Here is a 27054-nt window from a genome sequence, read left to right as displayed (position 1 = left end):
TTTAACTGATGCTTAGAAGGTAATGGTGGGCCTTCTTAAACGTTGATGAAGGCTGCATAGTAGTACTAGCATGAAGGGGGTTCTAGCATTACAACCCAGCAGCGAAGAATTATTGGACACAAGTCAGTCACCAGAATCAAGATCAGGTTTAGTATCACTAGCCTATGTCATGAAATTTGTAATGTGGCAGCAATACAAAGCAATACCTAATTTAAAGAACTGTAAATTACAGTATATACATATAAAAATAAAATATATACAAGTTAAATAAGTAGTAGAAAAAGAGAGAAAAAGAAGTAGTGAGGTAGTGTTCGTAAGTTCAATGTCCATTCAGATATCCGATGGCAGAGGGGAAGAAGTTATTCTTGACTCGTTGAGTGTGTGTCTTCAGGCTCCTGTCCTTCCTCCCTGAGCGTAGCAATGAAAAGAGGGTATAATCTGAGTGTTGGGAGTCCTCAATAATGAATGCCACCTTTTTGAGGATTTGCTCCTTGGGGTACCTCTTGTCCATAATGGAGCTGACTGAGTTTACAACTTTCTACAGAATGTTGTGAACTCATTGTCCTGGCTACCTTTTCAATAATGCCTGAATTTGAATCCAACACTGACTAATCAGTCGTGGGCATAGGAGCATAGCACTCCAATTCTTATTTATCTGGAGGAAACTGCTAAACTGGACAAATACACTCAGCAGTCATAAGAATAATCTGCACAGGAAGTACAGAACTTACAAGAACATAAGAAATAGGAGCAGGAGTCGGCCATCTGGCCGGTCGAGCCTGCTCTGCCATTCAATAAGATCATGGCTGATCTGGCCATGGTCTAATCACCTACCTGCCTTTTCCCCATTACCCTTAATTCCCCTACTATGCAAAAATTTATCCAACCTTATGGTCAGGGTGAAAGCATATTATTAGAGTCATATGTCTGGTTATGCTCAATCAGGAACTGTGTTTGAAGGTACATTGGGGGCTGAACATTAAAAAATCTGTTCCATTTCCCTGAAAGGTCATTGTCACTAAAAATATAAATGTACTTGTACTTCACTTCCAAACTGATTCCCAACTTTGTGGGGATTCTTACTTATAGAAATAAGGTATATATTGTAGAAATAAACATTATAAGTAAAGTATCAAAGTGAAGCTGAATTAATTTTAAATGATGTCAATAAATGGGCATTCCCTCTTACCATTTTACTTTTCACAAGCTCTTCAATAGCACTAACGAGCTCTGCAGCACTAGGTGTCTCTGAACTTGTGGGACGTACGGATAAGCGTGAGGATGTCTGAGAGAGGAGAGAAAGTTCATTAAAGGAATAATGTCTCTTTTGGAACAACTGCTTTGGTCAGTTAAAGTAAAAGAAACATTACCAAAATGCTATCATTAAAAGTCAATAAAGGATATCCAGCCATTTCTACAAATCTATTGTTGAGTTTACTTTTCTTTTTAAAGGGGACAAGGCTCACCATTTCTGAGGCATCCTCAAAGTACATTCGGATGTATGGATTTGTTCCCAGACCAGGACTGCAGGAATTTAGGAGATCTCTGGCCTCAAAAGCAATCTGACGTCAACTTATGTCTAGTTGTATAAAATTGCAGAATATTGCGGGAACCAACAGTAAGGATTTCTGGGTAGGGACACTTGGCCAATCAGAGTAAACTATCAGTACATGCTTTTTAGGTGTTTCATGTACCATTAGGTGCACAACAGACTTAATTTTCACATGGTGACTTATAATAACAAAAGATAGTTGTGAAACAGGAGGTTTGTTAAGCACAGTAAACAACTTTCAATTTTAATCCTTTTTTTAATTAAAAAAAAGATTTATATAGTTAAATTGAACCTTGCAAACAGCAAGCTTCACACAAAATTTAGCCAAAGTGGTTTAGAAACAAGTAAAACAATTCAACAGAAATGCCAAGACAGAGGAAGCATAATGATTTAAATGGAAAGATAAGGGAACTGAGAGAATACAGAGACAGAACATAAATCAACATAATGCTGTGAGAAGAGTACATTTAAAAAAGAGAAAACAAACCAATTAGTTACAGCATACAAGTTATTTGTTTTTCCACATTAATGACAGACTTCAAGTGATATGTTACCACAAATTAAACATTCTTCAATAAATACATATTACAGTAAAGCTTTAAGCAAATTGTTAAATAATTAGGCAATAGTGAAAGTCAAAACTACTGATTGAAATTTCAGTTCTACATGCGATGAAAATAATATCATCTTTCATTGCATGAAAGCAGTCTCAAGCTGAATGATTGCTACTTTAAGTTGACAACTATAAGTCTGATGGGAAATTCCTTGTGATGTGGTCAAGAATTCTGCTATGTGTTCACCTAGATGAAAAAAAGAATCAAAAGACCTTTTTCCAATTGTTATGCTTCTGTTGTTAAAGATCAATATATCAAAGATTTAACTGTCTGACAGGCCTACCTCAGAAATGCTACAATTATCCTTTTGTTGGTTATATTTGGATGTGATTCTTACCTTGTCATCCTGTGAATCCGGCTGGAGAAGACTGTGTTGCTGAATTGCCATTGGAGGGGGAAGAGGCACAGCGTCTGCCCCCTCCTCACCTTCTTCTTCCCCACAGCTCTGCATTCCTGAAGATGATGATTTTGACAGAGTTCCACTGCTGAGCCCTTCATTCCGTTGTCTCTGTGGAAAAATAAAATCAATACCAATAAAAACCAGGCTCAGAGGTAAACCTGGTTAGTGTGATAATTAATGAAAGCAGGAAGGGATTCATCCTTGAATTGGTCATGGTAAGTGTGCAATACAACAACCTTAATGTATTGTATTCCATTTCTGAAATTCAGTTCCATTGACCAATAGGACCTCATTTCAAAAGCAAAGCACAACATGTTGAGTGCATGTCCAATATAAATTTCTGACAATTAAAGCTGCAAGTTCCTACATATGTTTCCAGTTGTGTAAGCACTGGCATGTTCCAATTTTAATGGAGAAAATGTGGAATTCTTCGTTTCTTTTATTAGTTCCTGTTTTGGAGTCATGAAGGATCTACACCATTGCTGGATTCTGCTGCACTTTAAAACTTATTATCTCTGACTTACCTTGTTATTTTCATTAAAGAATCTACACCTTGATACCTAAATTTTATCTCCTCCATCTCTAAATGTAATAATTCGTTTTAAACATACTCGTTGCATCTTAAACCTGAAATGGGTAAGATTTTCATTTCACAGAGGAATGTGAACCCTTTTGAAAGATCAGGGAATTGGGGGCTATGTGAAACCGTACAGGTGAGGAGCAGAGGGAAGCAAAGGTCAGGAATAGTGCAAACTACTTTTTATTCTGCCACCTCCCCCACTTCCTTCACAGTCCTGAGAAGGGGTCTCACCCCGAAACATTGACTGTACTCTTTTTTGTAGATGCTGCCTGACGTGCTGAGTTCCTTCAACATTTTGTGTATGCTGCTTAAAAAATAAACTCTGTTAAAACTGTAAATGTAAATGAAAAGGCAGATATGTGGAATGATTGGTTATAATCTGTATTCACTGCAGAGAACATAAACCTTAGAAAATTAATACCAAGTTTTAAGGGAGTTAACAATCATGTACAAAATATCAACAATGAAAAAAATGAAGGGGATAATAAGTATCATGTCCTCAGGACTAGATAGTGTGCACCTCAATTTTCTGAGTAGTTAAAAGCATCGCTTTGCCCTAATAACAGTATACTGCAAGTTCTTTTAATTCATGAAAAAGTGTTATTTAAGGACCTGCAAGGATTCATTCAGGTGTACAACCATTCCCTGTAGTTATAAATGCCTTGGCTGTTTGGATTGACAGTAAAATCCAAAATTGGCTGTACAACAATAGGAATAGAAGAGTTAAATTATTAAACAAAATATTACAAATAATGTTGTCAGGAAAAGGAAAAAGATTGATAACTGGGAGCATTTTAGAATCCAGCAAATGATGATCAAGAGTTAAATAGATTACAAGAGTAAACTAGCAATAAACAAAAACAGACAAGGAGCTTCTCTAGATATGCAAAAGTGAAAAGACAACAAGGGGACACAGAATGGAGAATTTATAATGGGACATAATGAAATGGCAGAGGAATTAAACAAATACTTTGTGTCTCTCTTCATCGAGGAAGCCACAGAAAACTTCCCAGAAATACTGGAGAACCGAGGGTCCAGTGCAAATGGGGAAAAGAAAAGAAATCAGTATTAGTATAACATACTATTAGAGAAATTAATGAGTTTGAAATTTGATAAATCCCAAGGCTCTGATGATCTACATCCTAGAATTTGGAATGAAGTGGCATTAGGAACAGCAGATGCTCTGATCATCTTCTAAAACTCGACAGATTCTTGAATGGTTCCTGCAGACTGTTGAGTATAACGCTAATTAACAAAGGGAGACACTGAAAACCTTCTGACCTGTTTAGTTTAACACTGGTAGTAAAGAAATGCTAGAAACTAGGATGTAGGATTTGATATCAAGATATTCAAAAATAGTATGACTGAACAAGATCAAACTGGATGTATGGAAGAAAATTCATGTTTAACTAAGCAACTGGAGTTCTTTGTCAAGTAGATAAGGGAGCACCTTTACATTTTCAAGAAGATTTTGATAAGACTTTATACAGCAAAAGGGTTTCTGTACACGGAGTGGGGTAATATAGCAGTATGGATTGAGAGTAGGATAATAGAAAACAAAATAGAAAAAAACATTCTTCTCAGATTGGCTAGTTGTGAATACTGGGGTACTTCAGGAATCAGTGCTTAGGTCCCAATTATTCAAATACGCATCAACGGTTGATGAGTTTCTGGCATCCTCTACCCCAGGCGCTGTGAAGACTCGTACACTGATGGATTAATGGACTGCTGGATATTAAAGAAACCAAGGAATATGTGGGTTGAGCAGGAAAATTAAATCAAGGCAACTAGTCATGATCCTAGCAGGGCAGGTTTGAGGGGGCCAAATTACCTATTCCAGCTCCAAAGTTTGGTGCTTTTTTTAAAGATTGTGAATGCGCACAGCAGTGACAAATGGATTTTTGATATATTTAAGTTTGGTATGTTTGTATTCAGCCACTTTGCATCGAGGAGGTCAGGACTGAGAGCTTTCTAAATGGTCAAAAAACAAAAGGAGTGATGACCCAGAAAGGTCCCAATACATAAGATTTTAAAATATCAACATTTGTACAGAAAATAATCAAAATAGGTAACGGCTGCTTGCTTTTATATTAAGTAACTGAAAATATGATGGGAAGTGTAACTGGAATTCAAAATGATAAATTGACTTCACTCACAGATAAGTTGTGACCTGATGTTATCAGACTTAAGGGGCTATACAACCTAGTTCATTCCTTATGTTACTGAGACTAGGTAAAACACATGTACAAAATATTTTGACAGCTTTGGAAACACTGACTTTTTGATATTCTGGGTATTTGTCATTGCTCTCAAATGCCAAAAATGAAAATTGGTTGAATTTTAGCCACTCGCCTCATCCACGGTTTCTTCCTGGGGTGTAGCTGCATTCTCATCTGAGTCCTTCTGAGCTCCGACATCAGCACTTTTCCGGACATCCCTGCTCTTCTTGTGCTTGTGAGCCAGTTTCTTAACATGGCCGTCTGCTTTTCCACTGCTAAGTCGCCTTACGGGGCTTGTGAGCCACTTCCTCAGAGTATTACCTGGGCGTTTTGGTCCTGGCGAACTTTGTGTTGTACTTACAGAGTGCGGCTGAAGTGAGGTCACTGAGGCAGGAGGACTTGCATCGTTGCTGGACACTGAGAGCGAATCTAAGAAAGAAAAACATAAATGGTAAAGATCCTCAGGACACTGGAGTATTTTCTATAGGAAACGCCAAGTTTACATTCAACACTTCTCTATTACTGAGCAGATTACACTGACTAGTAGAACTTCCATAAGATTATCGTAAGATATAGGAGCAGAATTAGGCCATTCAGCCCATCAAGTCTGCCATTCAATCATGGCTGATTTATTTATTTCCCTCTCAATTCCATTCTCTTGCTTCCTTCTCATAATCTTTGATGCCCTTGCTAATCCAGAACCTATCACCCTCTGCTTTAAATATACCTAATGATTTAGCATCCACGGTCATCTGTGGCAATGAATTTCACAGATTCACCACCCTCTGGCTAAAGAAAAAAATAGAACAATAAGGTTTTACAAAGGATAAGCTGGAATTCAATCATTTATTTGATTCACTGTTGTTTGTGCTATGTGACATATTGGATGAATAAATAGTTCACAACAAAATAATTATTTGCATGTTCATGAAAGTATACATTATCGCACATCTTTATTCAAGTCACTACTGACAGAGAATCTCAGTTTATCACGGTAGAGGTATGCACTGCATTCACATCTGTTTACTTCAACAAAGATGGTATTCTTGACATTCTAATTCACATAGAACAAGTGGGGGCCATTTTTTTGTGTTGTGTTTTTGTACCGACTGTATTGGTGGCATTTCTTTCATATTTCAAGAGAGCTAATGCAACTTTATGAGCAACCATGACTGTCCTATGCAATAATTATGGAGTGGATTGGTATCGTCCCATGATTTTCCTGATCAGCTTGTCAACATATCACATAGCACAAGCTTGTCAGCTTGTCCTTATCAATATACAAGATAGAGATTAGATTTTTTTGAAAACTGTGCAATAATTATTCAGAGTAACATACACAAAATGCTGGAGGAATTCAGCAAGTCAGGCAACATCTATGGAGAGGAGTAAACAGTCCACAATTTGGACAAGAGAGCTTTCATCAGGACTGGAAAGGAAGGGGAAATTTGTCTTTCTCTTCAATTCAACAGGAACGACTGAAGCTTTTTAAGAATACCGTAATAGAAGCCAGAATGATCCACTGGTTGAGGGACGGAATATAAGAAACTGAATTACACAGTTGGAAAGAAAGTTTTGTTCATTTAGTCATTATAAAAGCTGGAAAGTAAATCTCACAGAAAACTAACCAACGTCTGAACATAGGAAAGGTTACAATGCTAACGATTCCATTCTTCCCCAGACATTTATTAACCTGTACAGATTTGTAATTCTGTTTTCATTTGCAAGAGTGATTTTACTTCCATCCCTATTGGGAGAGTTCATTCATTATACTGTCTGGATGCTCCTCGTTTTTCATTCCCACACAGAAAAAAAGAACACATTCAGTTCTGTAATATATCTTGCTGCTTGATCGTATTACTTTTAAAAAATACGAATAATCACCAGATGCACAAATTTACAAGGAAGGTTGACAGGAATATCACTGTAGAAGGAACACATTTGATTTGCTGGATAATTCCAACACCACTGATTTATTTTTAAATAAAATTTTTCCTATTTGAAACTAATCCTGAAGATCACCATATCTAAACATCTGCTTGGACCAAAATGTAAACAGTTAAAAGTGATACTTTATTTATAAGTTTCTTTCTTACTGCTTGCTCGAAATATTTCCTCAAGTATTCAAAACCAAATTATTCATAAGCAGTTACACACATTCCCTTGTAAGTTTCTTGGTCTGTTAATAAAGACCCTGAACTTATTTGGTGCTTAATTCCACAACTACTTTATACAGATAGTAAAAGGCATCTATTTTATTTGTACTTTCATGCCTGGTTTCCAATTGCGGCTGCAGCATAAGCTTCGGGGATTCAGTGACAACATACAGCTGGGCCTGTTTAAGTGAAATGAGGGTGGGAAAATAAGTTCCACAGCCATGAGTGTTGCCTCCCTTCCACATCTGGTTTGTCAGTCTTTAAGCTTTAATTTGATGAAGTCATGGTTCACACAAAGTCCACATATGCTGCAAATTTTAATATCTTGAACACTGACCACATCATCTCAACGGAGTACTTATGCAAACTGAAGCACATGAAAACACCTAACCTTAATCATAACTTGCACTGTACCTGAACACAATTAATTAACATAGTAATTGCTTATTCATCACATCTGAACTCCTGTAAGCTTTCACCTACTTTAAAAATTCTCTGCCAACATACAGAGCGTGGAAGCAAACAGATTGTTTAGGTTAAAAATATGAGACATGGCTAACATTTGTCTGTATTTCTACAAGGCACGCAAACCGTGTGTGTGAAGATCTGAGCAACATTCCTCTTGCTTGAATTGTAAATGACTGAGATGTAGCCAGTTCAAGGGCTAAGAGTGTTGTATCAGCATTGCAGCCATTATCTTTTGAGTAATTTTTTTGTGAGCGGGGTGGCGGGGTGATGAAATACTGAAACAACCACATTGAATAAGAGGACAGTTGTATCCCAGCCAATGACAACAACTATATAAGAAAAAATGAAGATAAGATGAGAAAAATAAAAGAAGGAAAATATAGCAGTTAGCTGACTTGGAAAAGGGAAGCCATAAGATTCAGCAGTGCTCTAGATTGCGGATCTCCTCTATTTAGATGTGTCTTTCAATATGATGACATCGGTAAGAGATCTGTGGCACGTAATACTACTTAGGGCATTAATCACATTGAAGAATTCTGTCGAACAGCACAGCATAAAACAAAAAAATAACAATTCTGAATGCATGAGAAATAAATACTAGGACATGCACCCAGAGCAAAGGTAAAGCTGAAATATCATAAGAGATTTTAAAAATCAGGCTATTTAAAAATTTCTAAGGGGATGAGATTTCACATAAAAGTTAAGGCCAGTGAAATTGCTTAGGAGAAACTATGACCTAACATATGGTTCAAAACCCAGTTTGTGCTGATTGAACAAGAGCAAATCCTTTCACTAAGGTGCAAAAATAGTGCATTGAAAGGTAAAGTTTATAACTAATCACAACTTCCGTGTGAAGATCTCGCTGAAGACTGCAACTGTGCAATGGAGAAGCAATAATAAGAGCACTTCCATTTTCCCCAATTTTCCCCTGCACTTGCTATCACCAAAACAGCAAGAAGTGCATATTAATAATGTATGTGTAGATAGCTTCACTGTCATTTCAGCTACAAGTTGCAGACCAAAGGGTTCCTTCTGAGAAAATACAATGCTAAATGCCTCAGTTACCATGCAGTTCATTCATATGCCAATTATGGCATTATTCAATGATTCAGCTTTGGTCAGCCAGCAAACAAATGCTTGAGAAATGTGAGATAAAGCTTCTAAAATTTTTAATACTTCATATACTTCATAACAGTGAACTCCAATTTTAGTCCCCAAGGATCAAGGGGATTTTCTATTTGTGTGAAACAAATCCTATAATTTTTTTGCCAGTTAAATTTACAGAACCTCAATCGGATTTTATTTATTGATATGTTTTACAAATATTTCAGGAGAAATACAGTGTTACATAAAATCTATGTTCCTAAGATAATTAAATAATAGTCTTATAACCTCCGTAAATGCATCACATGCTCTTAGGTACAGTACAAAAACTAAGTCTTTTTACCCACCAAGCTTATACTGACCATCAACCACATATTTGCATCTGCCATTAATCACATATTTTATTCTCCTCGCATTCTTATCAGTTCCTATCAGGTTCTACCATTCACTTACAAACTAGGGGCCAATTAACCTACTATTTGTACACCTTTGGGATATGGAAGGCAACCACAGCACCCAAGGTAAAACCTATGCTGTCACAGGAAGAACGTGCAAATTCCACACAGCAGCATCAGAGGTCAGGATTGAACCTATATCCAGCACTTTGAGTTCAACATTTTGTTCTCCTTTTACTAGAAATGATTTAAGATACAGATAATCATGGTTAAAGAAATATAATTACAAATGTTTCATTCTGTAACAAGCAAAATTAAAAAAGAAACAGATCATTTGTCCTAAGTAGCATAAGGTTAAAATGGACTTCATAGTTTGCTATAATATGTTACATTAGATATCATTAACAGAGCATTAAATCCTGAAAGGAAATCTGTTCAGTTTCCCACATTTATTCTAAAGCTTTCTCTGTTCTTTCCCTGCTTATCCAACAAGTAGTTGTTTTATTTTCTTAAAAACAATTTAATATTTAATTTGAAAGTGCCGTATGTCTCAGTAACTAGTGTTACTTTAGAAGTTTAGTGTCACAGGCAGAGATCGTGTAATGCCATGTCTGGTCCAGCTTTCCCTTTCATTCCCACAATTTCTGTACTGCTTCCAAATTTAAGATTTATGTAACTTCTAATTCACAAGTTTAAAGGAAAACAAAATAAGTGTTATTCCGGATCCAATGCAGCACAAAAAACAGAAAGACAAAGAACACAACAATAAAAATACAAAATAAATATAAATACAAAAGATAGCTTATATACATTGATTGACTGTATGTACATAAAGTGACCATGAATTATATACAAAGAGCATAAGTGTAAAACTAAAGCTCAAGATAAAGCCATCTGACATTTTCTGCACTTTAAATGTTACTTTAAAAAGGTTTCCTTTTTTTCTTTGTAAAAAGCAGTTTCAATTTCTGATAATAACTGATCTGCTACATGTGTATTTCCAGGATTCAGCAGCAAGATTACTTAGGTTACCATTATCAATCTCTAGTAACATCTCCATCTTCATAATTGCATTGTTTGAGGATCCCTACCATCCAACCCACAATTTCTCTGACCCACTACTGTTAGGAAGGAGATACAGGACTGCCAGACTGGAAAATTGCTTCTTTCCTCAGGCTTCAGACGAATGAATACCCTACTACCACTGAGTTCTTGTCGCTAGGACAGTGAGCTGTTTATTGCACTGTTTACTGTTTATCTGTGCCATGCACTTTGAATTATATTTTATTAACTGATATGTGATAATATTTTGTTTTACGTGTTGTGTGCAATATCTGTTTTCTGGGTACACCGTAGTCCAGAGAAACGTTGTTTTGTTTGGTTGTATTTATGTACAGTCAGATGACAATAAACTTAAACTTGAACTCGATTAGAAAGCAAAGTACATATTATCAGGTATCAGCATAAATGGCATAACACTGATTAATTACTTTAGCTTTCAAATGGAAAAATAACCTCATATATCACATATGGTGCAATTCTTCCAAATGTAACAAAGGCCCATATTGTTTTTTTTGCATTTACATGAATGACAGCTGTGTTTTAATCTAAATTGTTCATCACATGGTATTTAAAACATCTTTGGAATGACATGGAAGAATAAATAGCATGCTTCCTTATTGTGAGACGATTCTTTTTTTCAACAAAGGTAAATCTAACAATGACCTAGAGTGGCCTCTCGGACAGACTTTCATCAAAATGATATATTAACAAATCACTTATGTCATACCATATCAATAAATTATTGCCCTTTAAGCAGTGTTAGTGATTTGCTGTCTTTTTTTCACATTTCAAATGATAAAGGCATTTTGGAACTGAACTGATAACTTAATAAAGAAAAAAAGTCAAGGGAAAAAAATGGAAATGAAAAGAAAGGAAAGTAACTCGGCAGTGAATGAAACCATAAACCACACAACTTAAAACACCAGTGAATAAAGAAAGACTTAAAGTTGTGCAGTTACTTCAAACAAAGCCACCAATGACATGTGAATCTATTGCACAAGATAAATAAAGCAAGGAATAAAAGAAAAGAGTAAATGCTGGAATATTCAAGAGATCAGGGTGTATTTGTGGAACAGAGTGAATGTTTCATTGAAATGATCTTTGATTAGATCTCAGGAAAGTTGGAAAAACAATGCTTTAAGTTGCAGGGAAGAAGGGGGGAAGAGAACCAAGGAAACAGCTGTAAAAGGGTGGAGACTTAAAAGGGACTGAATGACACAAGTGAAGTGGTGTTGCCAGCTGAGAGAGTTTGTTAATCACAGCTGGCCTGTCTGAAAGATGTAAATAGGAGAGAAGACATAAAACAATGCTGGAACAGTGGAATGCACAATACTGCATTTGCTGTAAATCTAAAAGGGATTGCTGGATGAACTCAGAAGGAGAGAGAACTAGGTTAATGATACTTCAACAGAATGACAGAAACTTTAAAGGTTGGTTACTTGAAATTATACTTAATGCCATGACCCAAGAGCTATAACGTGCCCTGTCAAAAAGATCACTCCCATTCTAACGGCACCCATTTTCACTGTTCCAGTGAAGCTCAATATAAATTTAAGGAACCACACCTCATCTTCTCAACTGGCACATTATTGCCTTCCAGACTCAAAAGGAATTGAATAATTTCCAGAACATTAGGAGCTCTGATATTTTATTGCATATTTTCAGTTCTTGCTCCACACTCCTGTGGTAATTTCAGGCAATTAGTCTGCATTTATACCTCATGTAAAATAACCTTTTGTTCTTTATTTAACACCTTGCTCAATAATCCCTTTGTCATTTATTTAACTTTCATTTAGTGATACAGCACGGTAACAGGCCTTTCCAGCAAGCCTTTGGAATATGAGGGGAAACCGGAGCACCAGAGGAAACCGACGCGGTCATGGGGAAAACGTACAAATTCCTTGCAACCAACACCGGATCTGGTGCTGTAAGAGCATTACGCTATCTGCTACACTACTATTCCGCCATTTAATTTCACTTTTATTCCACCTTTGGTTCTCCCCTCCCCTTCTGGCTTTTGTTTCATTAATATTTTTTAAATGATACATATCGCAGTTTTGATTTAGAAAAAAGACTTAATACATTTGATGGCCTTACAGCTCAGTGCTATTTAATATGGAAAAGTAGTGACTTATCAGTCAAAGGTGGCTGATAGATTGTGATGAGGAAAAAGTTTCTCACTACAGGTTTCCCCCGCCATCCGAAGGTACAGCGTTCCTATGAAACGGTTTGTAAGCCGGAATGTTGTAAAGCGAAGAAGCAGTTACCATTAATTTATATGGGAAAAATTTGTGAGCGTTCGCGGACCCAAAAATAACCTACCAAATCATGCCAAATAACACATAAAACCTAAAATAACAGTAACATATAGTAAAAGCAGGAATGATAAGATAAATACACAGCCTATATAAAGTAGAAATACTTTTCCACAATCATTGCCGCACTGTTCTCCGTAGCGAAAATCTCACGCAAGCGCTCTCGGCAGAAACACGGCGCAAGTGCCATCGGCAGAAACACGGCACAAGCGCTCTCGGCAGAAAATCTCATGCAAGCACTGTTGGCAAAAACACTCTCTCCAGTAACCTTTAAGCTATGAAGCTGCCAAATCATACCAAATAACATGTAAAAATACATAGCCGATATAATGTAGAAATAATGTATGTACAGAGTAGTATCACTTACGGGAACCGGGAAGACATTGAGCACACTGATGATGGTGTGTGTTTGGCTGAATCGTCGGAGGGTGGGGTGGTGCAGTAGCCCCCACTCTCCGGGCAGCGAACCAATACTGATCCGTGAAACATGTAGGAGTACAGCGGTAGCCGGGACGCACCCAGCACATCTTTAAGCAAAAAGCCAAAATAAACAAGCTAATTAATCAGGTGCCGCCCAGCACGTAATTGTTGGCCCAGATCAGAGGCGATTGCCGATTACGTCGCACTTAATTAATTAGCTTGTTTATTTTGGCTTTTTTCTTAAAGATGTGCTGGGTGCGTTCCGGCCACCGCTGCATTCTTCGCGAATTGGTATCTGTCCGCGGCCCGGGGGTTGGGCTGGTGAGACACTGGGGTGTCATCTGTTTCCATCAGGGCAGGCATGTCATCTTTTTCTACGACTGCCTCGATGTTGAAGGTCGAGGTTCGTCATCTGCTGTGGCTGATGTGGAAAGCTTGAAAAATGTCAGTATGCTTGACTGCTTAGCCTCGCGCATTTTTAGATCATACAGTTCTTTGCAAGGACTCAAACCATCTTGCAAATATGCTCTAAACTGACGTACCCTTTCAAAATTAAAGTCGTACTTTATCACTGCAGTGAAAATCTCATGCAGTTGCTTCACGTTCAGTTCCTGGACGACTTCACTTTCGGTCCGTTCGCTACTGCATTCGGCTTCGATTGTTATCCTTTCCCCTTCCAATTGCATCAGCTCTTTATCTATCAGTTCTTGGTCATGGGATGCCAAAACCTCTTCAACATCATCCTCGTCAACTTCCACAAGTCAAGCTCACTTTGTCCTTACTTCGTTCACCACAATCGAAACGCTTAATTACGTCTAGTTTTACGCTAAGTGTAACACCCTTACGAGCTCTTTCAGGCTTTTCTGATACCTTAGAACTCATCCTGCAAACGGCTGCTCACAGGCACGTGTTTAAGCAATGCCGGCTAGAATGCAGTTCCGAATCTGGGGGAGAGTGGCTGCTCGAGACGCGCGCTGATTTTTTTCGTAACAGTGAAAACACCTTCTGTTAGCGAAAACAGGAAACTAATGTAGGTCTTTCGTAATAGTGAGGTTTCATAAAGCGAACGTCCAAAAAGCGGGGGACACCTGTATACCCAACCTCTTAGATCCACCCCTCCCCTCCTGTCTTCTCCTATCATTTTGGATCTCCCCCCTCCCCCCTCCCACTTTCAAATGTCTTACTATCTCTTCTTTCAGTTAGTCCTGACGAAGGGTCCCGGCCCGAAACATCGACTGTACCTCTTCCCATATATGTTGCCTGGCGCATTCACCAGCACTTTTTGTGTGTGTTGCTGATGTTCAGAGTCTTTGTGGGATCTGGGAGCTGTGGATGACTCCCAGTGTCCACCCCTTTTGACTGTAAAGCACTGTTTCACCACCAGAGGTGCTGACTGCTACTTCAAGTGTGGAGCAGGAATCTTGATGGAGGGCTCAGGACTGTTTTTTAAAGATATTTTTCTGTGACAATATGTCAGGCTGGAACTTAACTGATATGTGGAAGTGCTCTCCTAATTCACACACATATTTCCAGAGGCTTGGAAGAAGGCTTATGAGTGTTGGATCAGGTGGCTACCACTACCTAGTTAGAAACCAGTGCCTATTTCAGTCATAGCTGAGTAAAAGAGTAGATTTCCTTTCCTGAAAGATATTTGTGAAGCACACATGTTTTTAAATGGTAACTTGATGGTCACAGTTACCAATAAAGTTGCTTTTATTCCCAGAGAATTGAATGAAGTTAAATTCTCCAGCTGTCTTGTAGAATTTGAACTTGTGTCTCTGGACAATTAGACCAGGCCTCTAGATTAATAGCCGAGCAAATAAACTGTTATACTCCCAATCTTTACAATCTGGCAACTTGTCTACAGTGACTGAGTGGGTCACATTCTCTTTTTATTACAAGGGATTCCAGAACTTTTTAACACCACATGAGGACTGCATTCGCAACTCCAAATATTTTACTGTGAAAAACAAAAAACAGACCTCTTCTATCAGCTAATAAATCATAATGGCTTACAAACTTAAATATGGAAATAAAACATGAGTTACATACTTCTAAATCAAACATGTATAAAATACCATTGCAATTTTTCCGTGTATATATAAGTGGTTAAATGTATTTTTTGGAAATTCTTCTCCAGTGTTGGAAATCAGAAAAAATAAAGTGGTAATTGGTAATTTAGCTTTTGGGAATTTAGCTTTAAAACACTGGAGAAATAATTCACGACACAATTGTAATAAAACTACAAAATACAGCTGTGAAACACTTCTGCTTGTAAAAAAATGCCACAGTGGAATACAGCAGAATAACAGAGCAAATTTATCATCCAGGCAGATACAAGGGTCACTTCTTTTCTGTGCAGATCAGCTTGTCCTCACCTTACATTTTTGAGGTCTGCCCTTCCAGTGTAGTTCTTCAATTACTACTGCAGAAAAAGTTGCCAAACTGCACTTCTCAAGTGAGCATGAAGTAATTGGGCACATTTTAATTTTCCCATAAGGGGGATTAACAGAGAACTGGCAAATATCCTAGAGGAAGAGCAAAGCACAAGCTATATTTCCTCAACCCAGTTAACAGATCATAAAGCTTGTATAGTTTGCTCAATTAAAAGAAAATATAAGATTAATGCTTGTGAACAGGATGAGTTTATTATATTTTCATTTGAGAGAAGCCTCCTAGTTATAGCAATTTCAGAACTGTAAAGTATATGGTTTATCAGTACCTTCACTCCTTTAGGACTCAAGAAAGCAGAAAATACACAAATTAATTACAATCCATATGTATAAAATTAGATTTTTTTTGCTGCCAGAGAATTTGCTGAGCCATTAAAATCTCATTAGAGCCTCATGCACAAGACATAGCATCTTCAGTTTTTGCAATTTCACCACACTAACTCAGCTGGCTACAACACCTTCTGTCTCATTCCATGTCTCTTGGCCTTCACTCTGTCACAGACATTCCCTTTACTGTCTCCACTTCTCCCACTTCTAGACAATATAAATTTTATTTAATTTCTCTTTTCTTGTTCTGATGAAAGACAATTGACTGAAAACATTAGATCTGTGTTTGTTCACATTGACTTTTGTACTTCCAGCATTTTTCATTTTTATTTGTCTCGTACCTGCAAGTTTTTCACTTTTTGGTAACATTTTCAAGTTATTTTATAAGCAGATGTAGTTAGAACTGTTTGAGTTTAACTGACTTCCTCTAATTCTTCTTAAGTAGTGTGCCCAGCATATTGATGCAATCATGATGAAAGCATGCCAGTCGCTATACTTCATTAGGAGCTACAGATCTGGTATGTCACCAAAGACTATAGTAAATTTCTACACACATACCATGGAGAGCATTCTGATTAGTTGCATTATTGACTGGTGTGGAGGTTCCAAATGCATGGGATCAAAAGAGGGTGCAGAGGATGTAGACTCAGCTAGCTCCATCATGGACACAAACCATCTTCAACAGGTGTGCCTCAAGAAGGTGGCATCCATCATTAAGGACTCTCACCAACCAGGATATGCCCTCTTCTCATTACTACTGGAGCCCAAAGACCTACTCTCAACTTCTTAGGAACAGACCTCTGCTATCAGATGCCTGAACAATCCATAAACTCATGATCACTTCCTCACTATTCTGCTTTTACACTGTGTATTTATCTATCAATATTTTATCTCTTGCACTGTACTGCTGCCACAAAAAAAAACATAACAAAGCAACACACACAAAATGCTGGAGGAACTCAGCAGGCCAGGCAGTTTCTATGGAAAAAAGTAAACAGTCAATGTTTCGGGCCAAGGCCCTTCATCGGGACTCAAGTTTTTGACTCACTTCCACTCTGGTTACAAAGTTTGCCATTGTGGCCAATATGGAAACCATAGACTTTTCTGATGCATTGACACAAGATTCTCAATGCTATTCTGCACTTCGAATGGTCATGAGCCAGGAATTCCTTAGAATCAGTGGGAATGTTGCATTTTTCAAGGAGGATTAAAATCCATCCTGGAATCTTTTCCTGTCTGCCTGGTAAACTTTTCCTGTTACAAAGTTGACAAGACTGGTGTCTAGTATATAAATTTATGCATTTTCTCCATGCAAGGAATATTGGTACTGGTTAATTATACTGATGTTATTATACAATGCCATCACCAATGGAAGAGCTGGGAATATCTCCCAGCAGCTCCTGAATTTCCACTGTTAACAACTAGCACTGGAAGTCTGAAGCAGCTGCCAGGTTTCTCCTGGTTCTTGCACCTGCCTTAGGCATGCCTTAGTGTTTTTGTTTACTTGCCTTGTTTTACCAACTAACCCCACAATTACTCATTCAATCTCCAGGAAGGGCAGATGCAGGCCTCATACAAACAGGTGTGAGAATTTATAATGAGGAATAGGGGACAGCACAGGAATTAAAAGCATGATAGAAAAAAACCTGCCAAATACTGTATATTAGAAAATCCAGGATTCCTAAGGAACTGGATATTAGTTAACAATTTGAACAGCGAAGCTGGTGAATGATACTGTTGATCAATTCCAATGCACTGTATAATTGCACGAACAAAGATTTTTTCCCTTGTAAGATGGGAGACTGGGCCTGCAAATAGAAAAAAGAAGGATGAGAGGAGATCTGGTTAAGGCTTACAAAATTCTGACAAGGCTTGACAGGCTGGATTCAGGGAGGATGATTCCCTCGGAGTCTTCAAACAGGGGTCACAGACTCAGAAGAAGCGGTAGGTTATTTAGAACTGTGACGAGGAGAAATTTCTTCACACTAGGGGTAGCAAATCTTTGGAAATTTCTGCTCCAAAGGACTTTAGAGATTCAGTTCTTAAGATAATTTAAAACAGGTAGTTATTGCTTGTTTTTTTATATATATTAAGGGATATGGGAATGGTCTTGAAAATGACTTTGTTGAATGACTGAGCACCCCCTATTTCCAATACTGTATCTATTTAATGTGTACTTTTAGTCCCCATTCCATCAAAAACATCCCCTTCTGTTTCTTCTATTGTTACCCTTATTTGCTGCAACTTTTAACTGTATGATTTCTCACTTTTACCAGCTCTGATGAAAGATTAATAACTTGAAGTGTTAATTCTTTTTCTTTTTTCATGAATGCTGCCTATTCTGCTGAATATTTCCAGCATCTCCTGTTTTTATATCATATAACCAGCCTCTGTAGAACTTCACCTCTGAATTTATCCAGTACCAAGCATCATGTGGACTACTGAACAGTACTCTCAGATTCCCAGCATCTGTACCTTGATTTTTAACTCAAAACACCAATTAGGTTTCAACACTCTACCACATGCTGCTTTTTGTCTGATTTCACATTCATTTCAGTATATTTGCTTCCCTCCATTTTTCACCTTTCCATGTCTATACCTGCACAATTCTTTATTCATAACTCATCAAATCACAATTAAACTTTACTTCACTATAACTGAAGAGCTGCGATTACCAAAAACTGTGGTGTTTGTGTGTGGTGGGAAGCAGAGTTCAATGACTGTAATTCTAAGGAGGTCACCTTGGCTTTCTTTCACCTCCCTGCTGAGTATACTGAATTATACCTGTACAATCTGATATGTAGAACTAAATGTCCCTGCCCATTAAGACCCAATGCCATACTCAATTAGCCCTCATATACTGTAATTATATTTTGAATATTTATGGAAAACATTGATAATAATGATGACAAGTTAAAACAGCAAATGGAAATATTTCTAATGGATAAGTACCGAGTACACCATATTATCTATTAACGTGAAATCTTGTTTGTAACCTACACTGTCATTACTATTAGCACCAAGTGAGTGAGTAAATGGCTACTCAGTGTGGGGAATAATTAACACTGTTTTAGTATACAAAACTGCTCAGTTTCCTAAAGCCATCACTTAAATAGAGCAATTAAATATATTAAGGAATGTGGATTAATTATACTATAATGATTCTCTTTTTCATATCTCACACAAATTAGAGATGAAATTATAAACCAGTAAAAGAAAAGAAAATGGAACTAAACAAAGTTTACATGTCAAACTGCAAAGACCAAGTGCGTGGAAACATAGAATGCATCAGATATTATACAATAATTATTTTGCATATTTATTCATAATTTATGCATTAACTTTCCCCAGCATTAATATGTTCAGCTTCATTAATGGCTACAGCAAACTAAATATGCTGTTAGAAATACTGTATGTGCGTCCCAACAGAACAAAGACCTGAGTTTTATTAATCATAATTAAATAAATAAAACAGCTAAAATGTCAAAAATAAATCTGCCTACAATGTTTATAATAAAAAAACACAATGCAATAGAAGCTAAATAATTCTATTGACTCTTACCTAAATCAAGAATCCAGAACTTGCAGTTGCTAGAGGGTGTAGAGTTTAATGAACAGACAGGATGCAGTGCATGAATTTCCTTACTGTCTTTAGACATGATTAGAACTCAGTATCTGACTGGTATCTAAGTTAACTATCCAGAAGATTGCATTTCCCTTTATCCTTCATTATGTCTTTAAGTTTTTTGAAGAAATGATTGTATTATTTAAGTATCTTGATTCACTGTCATGACTTCATGAAACATCAGTTTTCTCCTGTGGGATATTATCCGCTGAGTGACTCAGACAAGCTCTGGAACAAAGCATCGCAACAGGGAATAGTTATACATGCATGATTCAGAGACTACCGTAATTACTTGAGTTAGAGCCCCAAATTCCACTGTTTTTGGTCTGTGGCCGATGATTTGGAAGACCAGTCACAGACAAAAAAAAGGTATAATTACTGTTTGGAAAAATTTACCAGTGTAATTCTTTGCTTATTTAATCAACCTGATTAATTAGTTACATCCCATTCAAACTGCACTCCAAAGGCTTGTCTGAATCAGCTTGATTCTTATATTTTGAGAACTATTGCACTGATTTACTATCCGAAGAAAAGCAGAAAACTAGGAACTACTTCCACTTTCAATAATCTTAAAATATACATCCTCTTGTATAGTTGAATCAAAGTCCACTGTAAATTTGTGCAACTTTGAGAAAAACAACAATTATTTTTGATTAGTGTCTACGTAAAATGCATAAAAAATGAAAAATATTCTTTCAGAAAACAATCAATTTGGCTAAGCATTCAAAACTACAAATATTTCTTATTTGATCCCCCGTAAGGTTTTGATATTCAGCTGCAGCAGAGATCTGTGCAATACACTGACAGTGTAGGAACCCACTTGAAACATCAAAATGAAAACTTTGCATTGAGAATTACCAGCAAAGCCCAAAGCAAAGTTTTCTTCTATTTTCTGCAGGCACAGGAGATGTGAAAAAAGCCTAATAATGTCAACATAAATACAGAAGTTTCTGTATTGCACATATCACCTCGTGAGAGAAATTGAAAAATTAATTTCAAATACATCCCAAACTAGATTTTTCCATGAACTACTGTACCTCTCTGGGTATCATTCTCACTTGTTAAGGATCAGCTGTCAACCAAATCAACTTCAGAATACCTATGATGATGAATTCAATTGTACAGAATTAGACCATCATATTTCAGATTCACATTTACTTGTCACATGAACATCATACATAGAGCGAAATCAGTCATTTCAGTTAACCACCAACATAACCTAAGGATGTGCTGGGAGCAGCCTGCAAGAGTCACCACACACTCCAGCACCAGCACAACATGCCACAATGGTCAGCAGAACACCACAAGCAACAACAGCAGCACAGCTTGTTAAACAGGTAATGCAAGCTATGTTAGTGTAATACCTGAAACTCCATATATCCTACTTATACCAAGGATCATACTGCAGATTATTCATAAAGTTAATTAGAAATACTTCCAACCACTCATAAGTCTGCAATGCAGACAAATGTCTGCATTGCACATTGGCTGCAGTGAAGATGATAAATCTTCCACATCCCTGACTAAGATTGTCATTTGATCTTCTGCCCAAATCCATAAACAGAAGATTTGATTCAAGCCTGTTTCAACTTGCTATGCATGAATATACATTAACCCTTAAGGGATGTCTGTACACTTCGACACATTTGCTATAATAACAAGCCAAGCAAGCAGATTTACTGCTTATGTTCCATCAACTCCATTTCATTTTCTCAACTCAACAGCATAATATGCACCACACTTTAAGCTTGGAATCTTGAATTCTAAAAGTGCCAGGTAAGGAAACCAAATGCCAAACCATGTTTAACACAAAGTTCCATTCTTTTTCGGACGGTGGTTTACAAAAGCAAGTAATCTTTCACTGAAGTCTCACCATGTTGAAACCAAATCCACTTAAATTCTAAAATAAAACAAACATAATGAAGTTGAAACATGGCTCATCTTTCCTCAGAACCTGCCTCTACATTTCAAATTCATTTGTAGTTTACCATACTTGTAGTCTCATGGTTCCGCTGAATAAACAGGCACGTGCTTTTTCAGAATATCAATGCCATATAGGGTTTTAATATACAGTAGGTGATGTCCAAATTCTCACAGATTAGATCCCATACACAAAGGCTCCAAAGACAGGTTTCTGTCAAAAAATACCCAACAGTTTTGTGCCTTCAATTTGTCCCTAAGTTGTAAGCCATTTCATGGAGTAAGTCAGTGGCCAAAATGATTATTTGCAGTTATAAGACTTTAAAAGGTTCAAAGATTTATTTATTATCAAAGTATATAACTCTGAAATTATTCTTCTCCAGATAGCCAAGAAACCAAGAAAGAAAAGAATGGCAGCACGATCATCAAGCCCCAAATCCTTCCTCCCACACAAAAAAATCAAACAAAAATGGAACAGGCACATTGACCTCCAAATCCCCCTCCATGCACACAAAACAAAAGAAGAAAAACCGGGTGAAAAACAGAATACAAAAATCCATAAGACCTTCAAAAAAAAAGTTCACAGTCCAAGTCGACATCCAAAGAGCAGAAAACCTGGGCAACATTCTCCCTTTCTGTACCAGACTGATCTCACCAGCGATAAAACAGCAGGCAACCAGCATTTCAAACTCCCTCAAACAACAGGAATTCTGCAGATGCTGGAAATTCAAGCAACATACATCAAAGTTGCTGGTGAACGCAGCAGGCCAAGCAGCATCTATAGGAAGAGGCGCAGTCGACGTTTCAGGCCGAGACCCTTCGTCAGGACTAACTGAAGGAAGAGTGAGTAAGGGATCCCTCATTGCTTTCATTAGTGAATAACGGGAGCTTTAATCAGTGAAATGGAGTCAAACATTGGCTCCCTTCCTTCTCGCCACAAGTTCTCGCACACTGTCTCCGCTTCATGGAATCCTCTTGGAGACTGCAGAGCGCTGGAGCATTCAAACGATCTCCAAACTGCAAATCACAGGCTCCAACAGTTCCAGAACCACACTCAAGACGAAAAAGCAAATGTAAAAGATATAAACTAAGTGAAATATATGGTTTCATAATCTATTCAGAAGGTATCCACCAAAGGAGTGTTGTACACAGGGCCATCTTGACCAGAAGACTGGATTTTTACATTTATTTGTTACAACTGCAGCAATGGAAATTCAAGATATCTAGTTGATACTTATGTAGCCACATTAGGTGTCATAATCTGGCTCTAAATCTGACACATTAACTGAGGAAGCTGCTACAACCATACAATAAGACCAAGCTCTTCTGTTTCCACTGCTAGCGTACTGTTCTTGTTTCAATCTTATTGCTTCTGATATAATTATTAGCTCTCAGTCAAACCAGCTTCCACAAGTTTCACTTTATATTGGTATATTACTTTTCCATTCATGTTATTATAAATTCTCAGTTCCCTCATCTTAAACGGTATAGGGTGTTGATTCCATTGCATATTAATGACACTGGATACTGAAAAAACTTTCTGCTTATTGTGGACATACAAAGGATCAAGAATAACAGAGAAAATTCTTGAGGTTCATTTGTGCTCATGTAGAAAACCAAACATTATCACCGCATTAGGCTTTTCTCAGAAATATAGACATAGGGAGTGAACCAAATTTCAAGAATATCTTGATGTCATTCTTAGAATTTCACATATGTCTCTAGAGACAATAAGAGATTGTGAGACTGTAGAAACAATACTGCAATGCTCCACATTTCAAAGCATTTGCTATGCAATGTTGGCCAGGAGATAACAAAGCTGTTTAATCTCCCAAGTGGTGGAAAAAGAGGATCAAGTTCAGAATTTGAACCAGTGCTGTCCTCAATGTACAATAACGACTGGAGTTGGAAATCAGGAAATTGAGGAAGATAATATATCGAAAGTAATCAAAAATACTGGTATAATGATAGCTAGCCACATAAAAGAGAAAATTCAAGACAGAAATGTCCGGTAATGCATTTTGTTGGAAAAAATGACAAGGGATCATTTTAAATGGATGGGAGTGAGTTAAAAAACAGAGGTGTGTTGTATTTAAATATTTGAAGATGGTAGGACAGATTAATAAAACAGTTAGTAAGAAACAAGGTTTTGTGAACTGTTAGTTCTTTTATGTGACATGCAGAGTTTCAATAGTCAGATATCCAGTGTGTCAGTCTGCTCAAGGGCATCCTGAAATACTAATTGGAGAAATCTGCTCTGTAAATGTAAGTTTGCCTGATGGGTGCCAAGGTTTGAAACTCACACATTGGGCCATCTATCAGTGGAGCCATTCACCTTCTTTGGGAAGGTTGAAACCACAAATGTCCTCTGTAGGATCAGTGATGAAGTGTTTGTTATCTACAGAGTATGAACCCCACAGATTTTTCAACTTTAATATTAGATTTGTGCCCAAGTTACAAAATGCTGGCTGTTTTTCAAAGATTTTTGTGTTGTTCACTTGTGTTGTGAACAGAAGGGTTGGCCATATTTTAAATCTTGCATTGTACTTTGGAAACAGTGCAGATGGCAGGAATGGCAATGTGAATAACCGACGGTGACCATTCCACTGGAGAAGATGCGAGGGTGTCAGTCACTGGACTGCCAGGAATGGAGCCTTCTAGGAGGATGTCTGGTGAATCTGGTTAGGCCACCGGCTATGTGTGGCAGGACTGCTGGAACTGAAGTAAAGACAGGTTACTACAATTGGGAAAGCCCTGAAGCTGTGGTTGATGAGAGGCCATAGTCTTGGTGACAGTGAGCAGCTGACAGCCAGATAATGGAGAAGTTTACCATGGTGGTGGTTGAATTAGGCATAATGATAGAAAATGTAATGAAAAGAAAGATGGGAGGTGGATTAGAGAGGCTGGGTGTGAGTGTGTGAGTGAGAGAGGTGAGAGAAAGGGAGTGAGTGAGGGAGAGACAGAGTATGTGTGAGTGAAGTGGTCAGGGAGTGAGTGACTGGCTGAGAGAGTGAGAGCAAGAAAGTGACAGTGAGAGAGCGAGCGTGAGAGAGCAATCAAGTATTAGTGTGTTTGAGCAAGAGTACAGCAGAGCCTGGTTTTCAATTAGCTTAGAACTCCTTGCCATTAGATCAAAATCTCACAGTCAAGGTTGTGCAGTGGCTAGTGTGCAATTTTAAAAGAATTAAAGAATTCACACACAAGCATCTCCAACACTACAAACTGTAAATAGTTCAAGCTGATAGCAGCCTTCATAGTATTTGTAAGATTAAGTCCAAGTAATTTTAGAAGCAAGCTAGCTTCCTTTCAGCCTTTCACTACAAAAACTTCAATTCCCAAGGATTGTCTTTTCCCAAATAAAACCATGAACTTATTATCGAACAACATACATCAAAGTTGCTGGTGAACGCAGCAGGCCAAGCAGCATCTATAGGAAGAGGCGCAGTCGACGTTTCAGGCCGAGACCCTTCGTCAGGACTAACTGAAGGAAGAGTGAGTAAGGGATTTGAAAGCTGGAGGGGGAGGGGGAGATGCAAAATGATTGGAGAAGACAGGAGGGGGAGGGATAGAGCCGAGAGCTGGACAGGTGATAGGCAAAAGGGGATACGAGAGGATCATGGGACAGGAGGTCCGGGAAGAAAGACAAGGGGGTGGGGGGTGACCCAGAGGATGGGCAAGAGGTATATTCAGAGGGACAGAGGGAGAAAAAGGAGAGTGAGAGAAAGAATGTGTGCATAAAGATAAGTAACAGATGGGGTACGAGGGGGAGGTGGGGCCTTAGCGGAAGTTAGAGAAGTCGATGTTCATGCCATCAGGTTGGAGGCTACCCAGACGGAATATAAGGTGTTGTTCCTCCAACCTGAGTGTGGCTTCATCTTTACAGTAGAGGAGGCCGTGGACAGACATGTCAGAATGGGAATGGGATGAGGAATTAAAGTGTGTGGCCACTGGGAGATCCTGCTTTCTCTGGCGGACAGAGCGTAGATGTTCAGCAAAGCGGTCTCCCAGTCTGCGTCGGGTCTCACCAATATATAAAAGGCCACATCGGGAGCACCGGACGCAGTATATCACCCCAGTCGACTCACAGGTGAAGTGATGCCTCACCTGGAAGGACTGTTTGGGGCCCTGAATGGCTCCCTTACCATCATTCAGGGCCCCAAACAGTCCTTCCAGGTGAGGCATCACTTCACCTGTGAGTCGACTGGGGTGATATACTGCGTCCGGTGCTCCCGATGTGGCCTTTTATATATTGGTGAGACCCGACGCAGACTGGGAGACCGCTTTGCTGAACATCTACGCTCTGTCCGCCAGAGAAAGCAGGATCTCCCAGTGGCCACACATTTTAATTCCACATCCCATTCCCATTCTGACATGTCTATCCACGGCCTCCTCCACTGTAAAGATGAAGCCACACTCAGGTTGGAGGAACAACACCTTATATTCCGTCTGGGTAGCCGCCAACCTGATGGCATGAACATCGACTTCTCTAACTTCCGCTAAGGCCCCACCTCCCCCTCGTACCCCATCTGTTACTCATTTTTATGCACACATTCTTTCTCTCACTCTCCTTTTTCTCCCTCTGTCCCTCTGAATATACCTCTTGCCCATCCTCTGGGTCACCCCCCACCCCCTTGTCTTTCTTCCCGGACCTCCTGTCCCATGATCCTCTCATATCCCCTTTTGCCTATCACCTGTCCAGCTCTCGGCTCTATCCCTCCCCCTCCTGTCTTCTCCTATCATTTTGCATCTCCCCCTCCAGCTTTCAAATCCCTTACTCACTCTTCCTTCAGTTAGTCCTGACGAAGGGTCTCGGCCTGAAACGTCGACTGCGCCTCTTCCTATAGATGCTGCTTGGCCTGCTGCGTTCACCAGCAACTTTGATGTATGTTGCTTGAATTTCCAGCATCTGCAGAATTCCTGTTGTTTGAACTTATTATCGAGGTAGTTTGTCTTAATTACAAACATCAACAAGGCTAGTAAGAGCCTATCTGTACTACAGGTCATTTGCACAAAACTGTTCATGGCTTTTTGTGCCAATGTAGTATTACATATGAAAAATGCAGATCTATTCTTGTTTAAACCTGAAGTAATGTAATGTTTTTATAGTAGAATTACTAGGTTTGATTAAACTAACGAGAAATTTTTCCTCAGCAATTATTTTCTTGCCTTGGATTGTCTAAAATAAGACAAGATTCATGCAAAACTACAGAAAATAAATTGGAAGTTCTGAAATGACCATGTAGAAAAGTTAATGCCTTGGACCTTTTTGTTAGGACAAAAAAAAAGCTTGGTTTGGTTTTAATTCTAAGGCAAGAATGGGAAATGAATGGAATTCTTTGAACCCACAAGGCCATCATTATAGACAAGGATGCTGCTGTTCTGGGAGGTAGTTCCTCTGAGATTTTCTGCAGAGATGCAAGAAATATATAATTTATTTCCTCCTA

The 27054-nt window shown here is 38.3% G+C and overlaps 1 protein-coding gene across 6 annotated transcripts in view; it reads right to left on the bottom strand.

Annotated features, from left to right (window-relative positions):
• Positions 1-27054, bottom strand: part of LOC134357872 (triple functional domain protein) — a 345138-nt gene that overhangs the window by 60709 nt on the left and 257375 nt on the right. For all 6 annotated transcript variants that reach the window (XM_063069603.1, XM_063069602.1, XM_063069598.1 and 3 more), the window contains exons 35-37: positions 5499-5794; positions 2504-2674; positions 1190-1285 (exon numbers count right to left, since the gene is read on the bottom strand). In XM_063069603.1, the coding sequence (XP_062925673.1) occupies positions 1190-1285; positions 2504-2674; positions 5499-5794 (563 nt within the window). The remainder of the gene's footprint in view (positions 1-1189; positions 1286-2503; positions 2675-5498; positions 5795-27054) is intronic.

Source organism: Mobula hypostoma, chromosome 17 (assembly GCF_963921235.1).
Source record: "Mobula hypostoma chromosome 17, sMobHyp1.1, whole genome shotgun sequence".
Taxonomy (NCBI): Eukaryota; Metazoa; Chordata; class Chondrichthyes; order Myliobatiformes; family Myliobatidae; genus Mobula; species Mobula hypostoma.
This window is presented reverse-complemented; position numbering and strand designations above follow the sequence as displayed.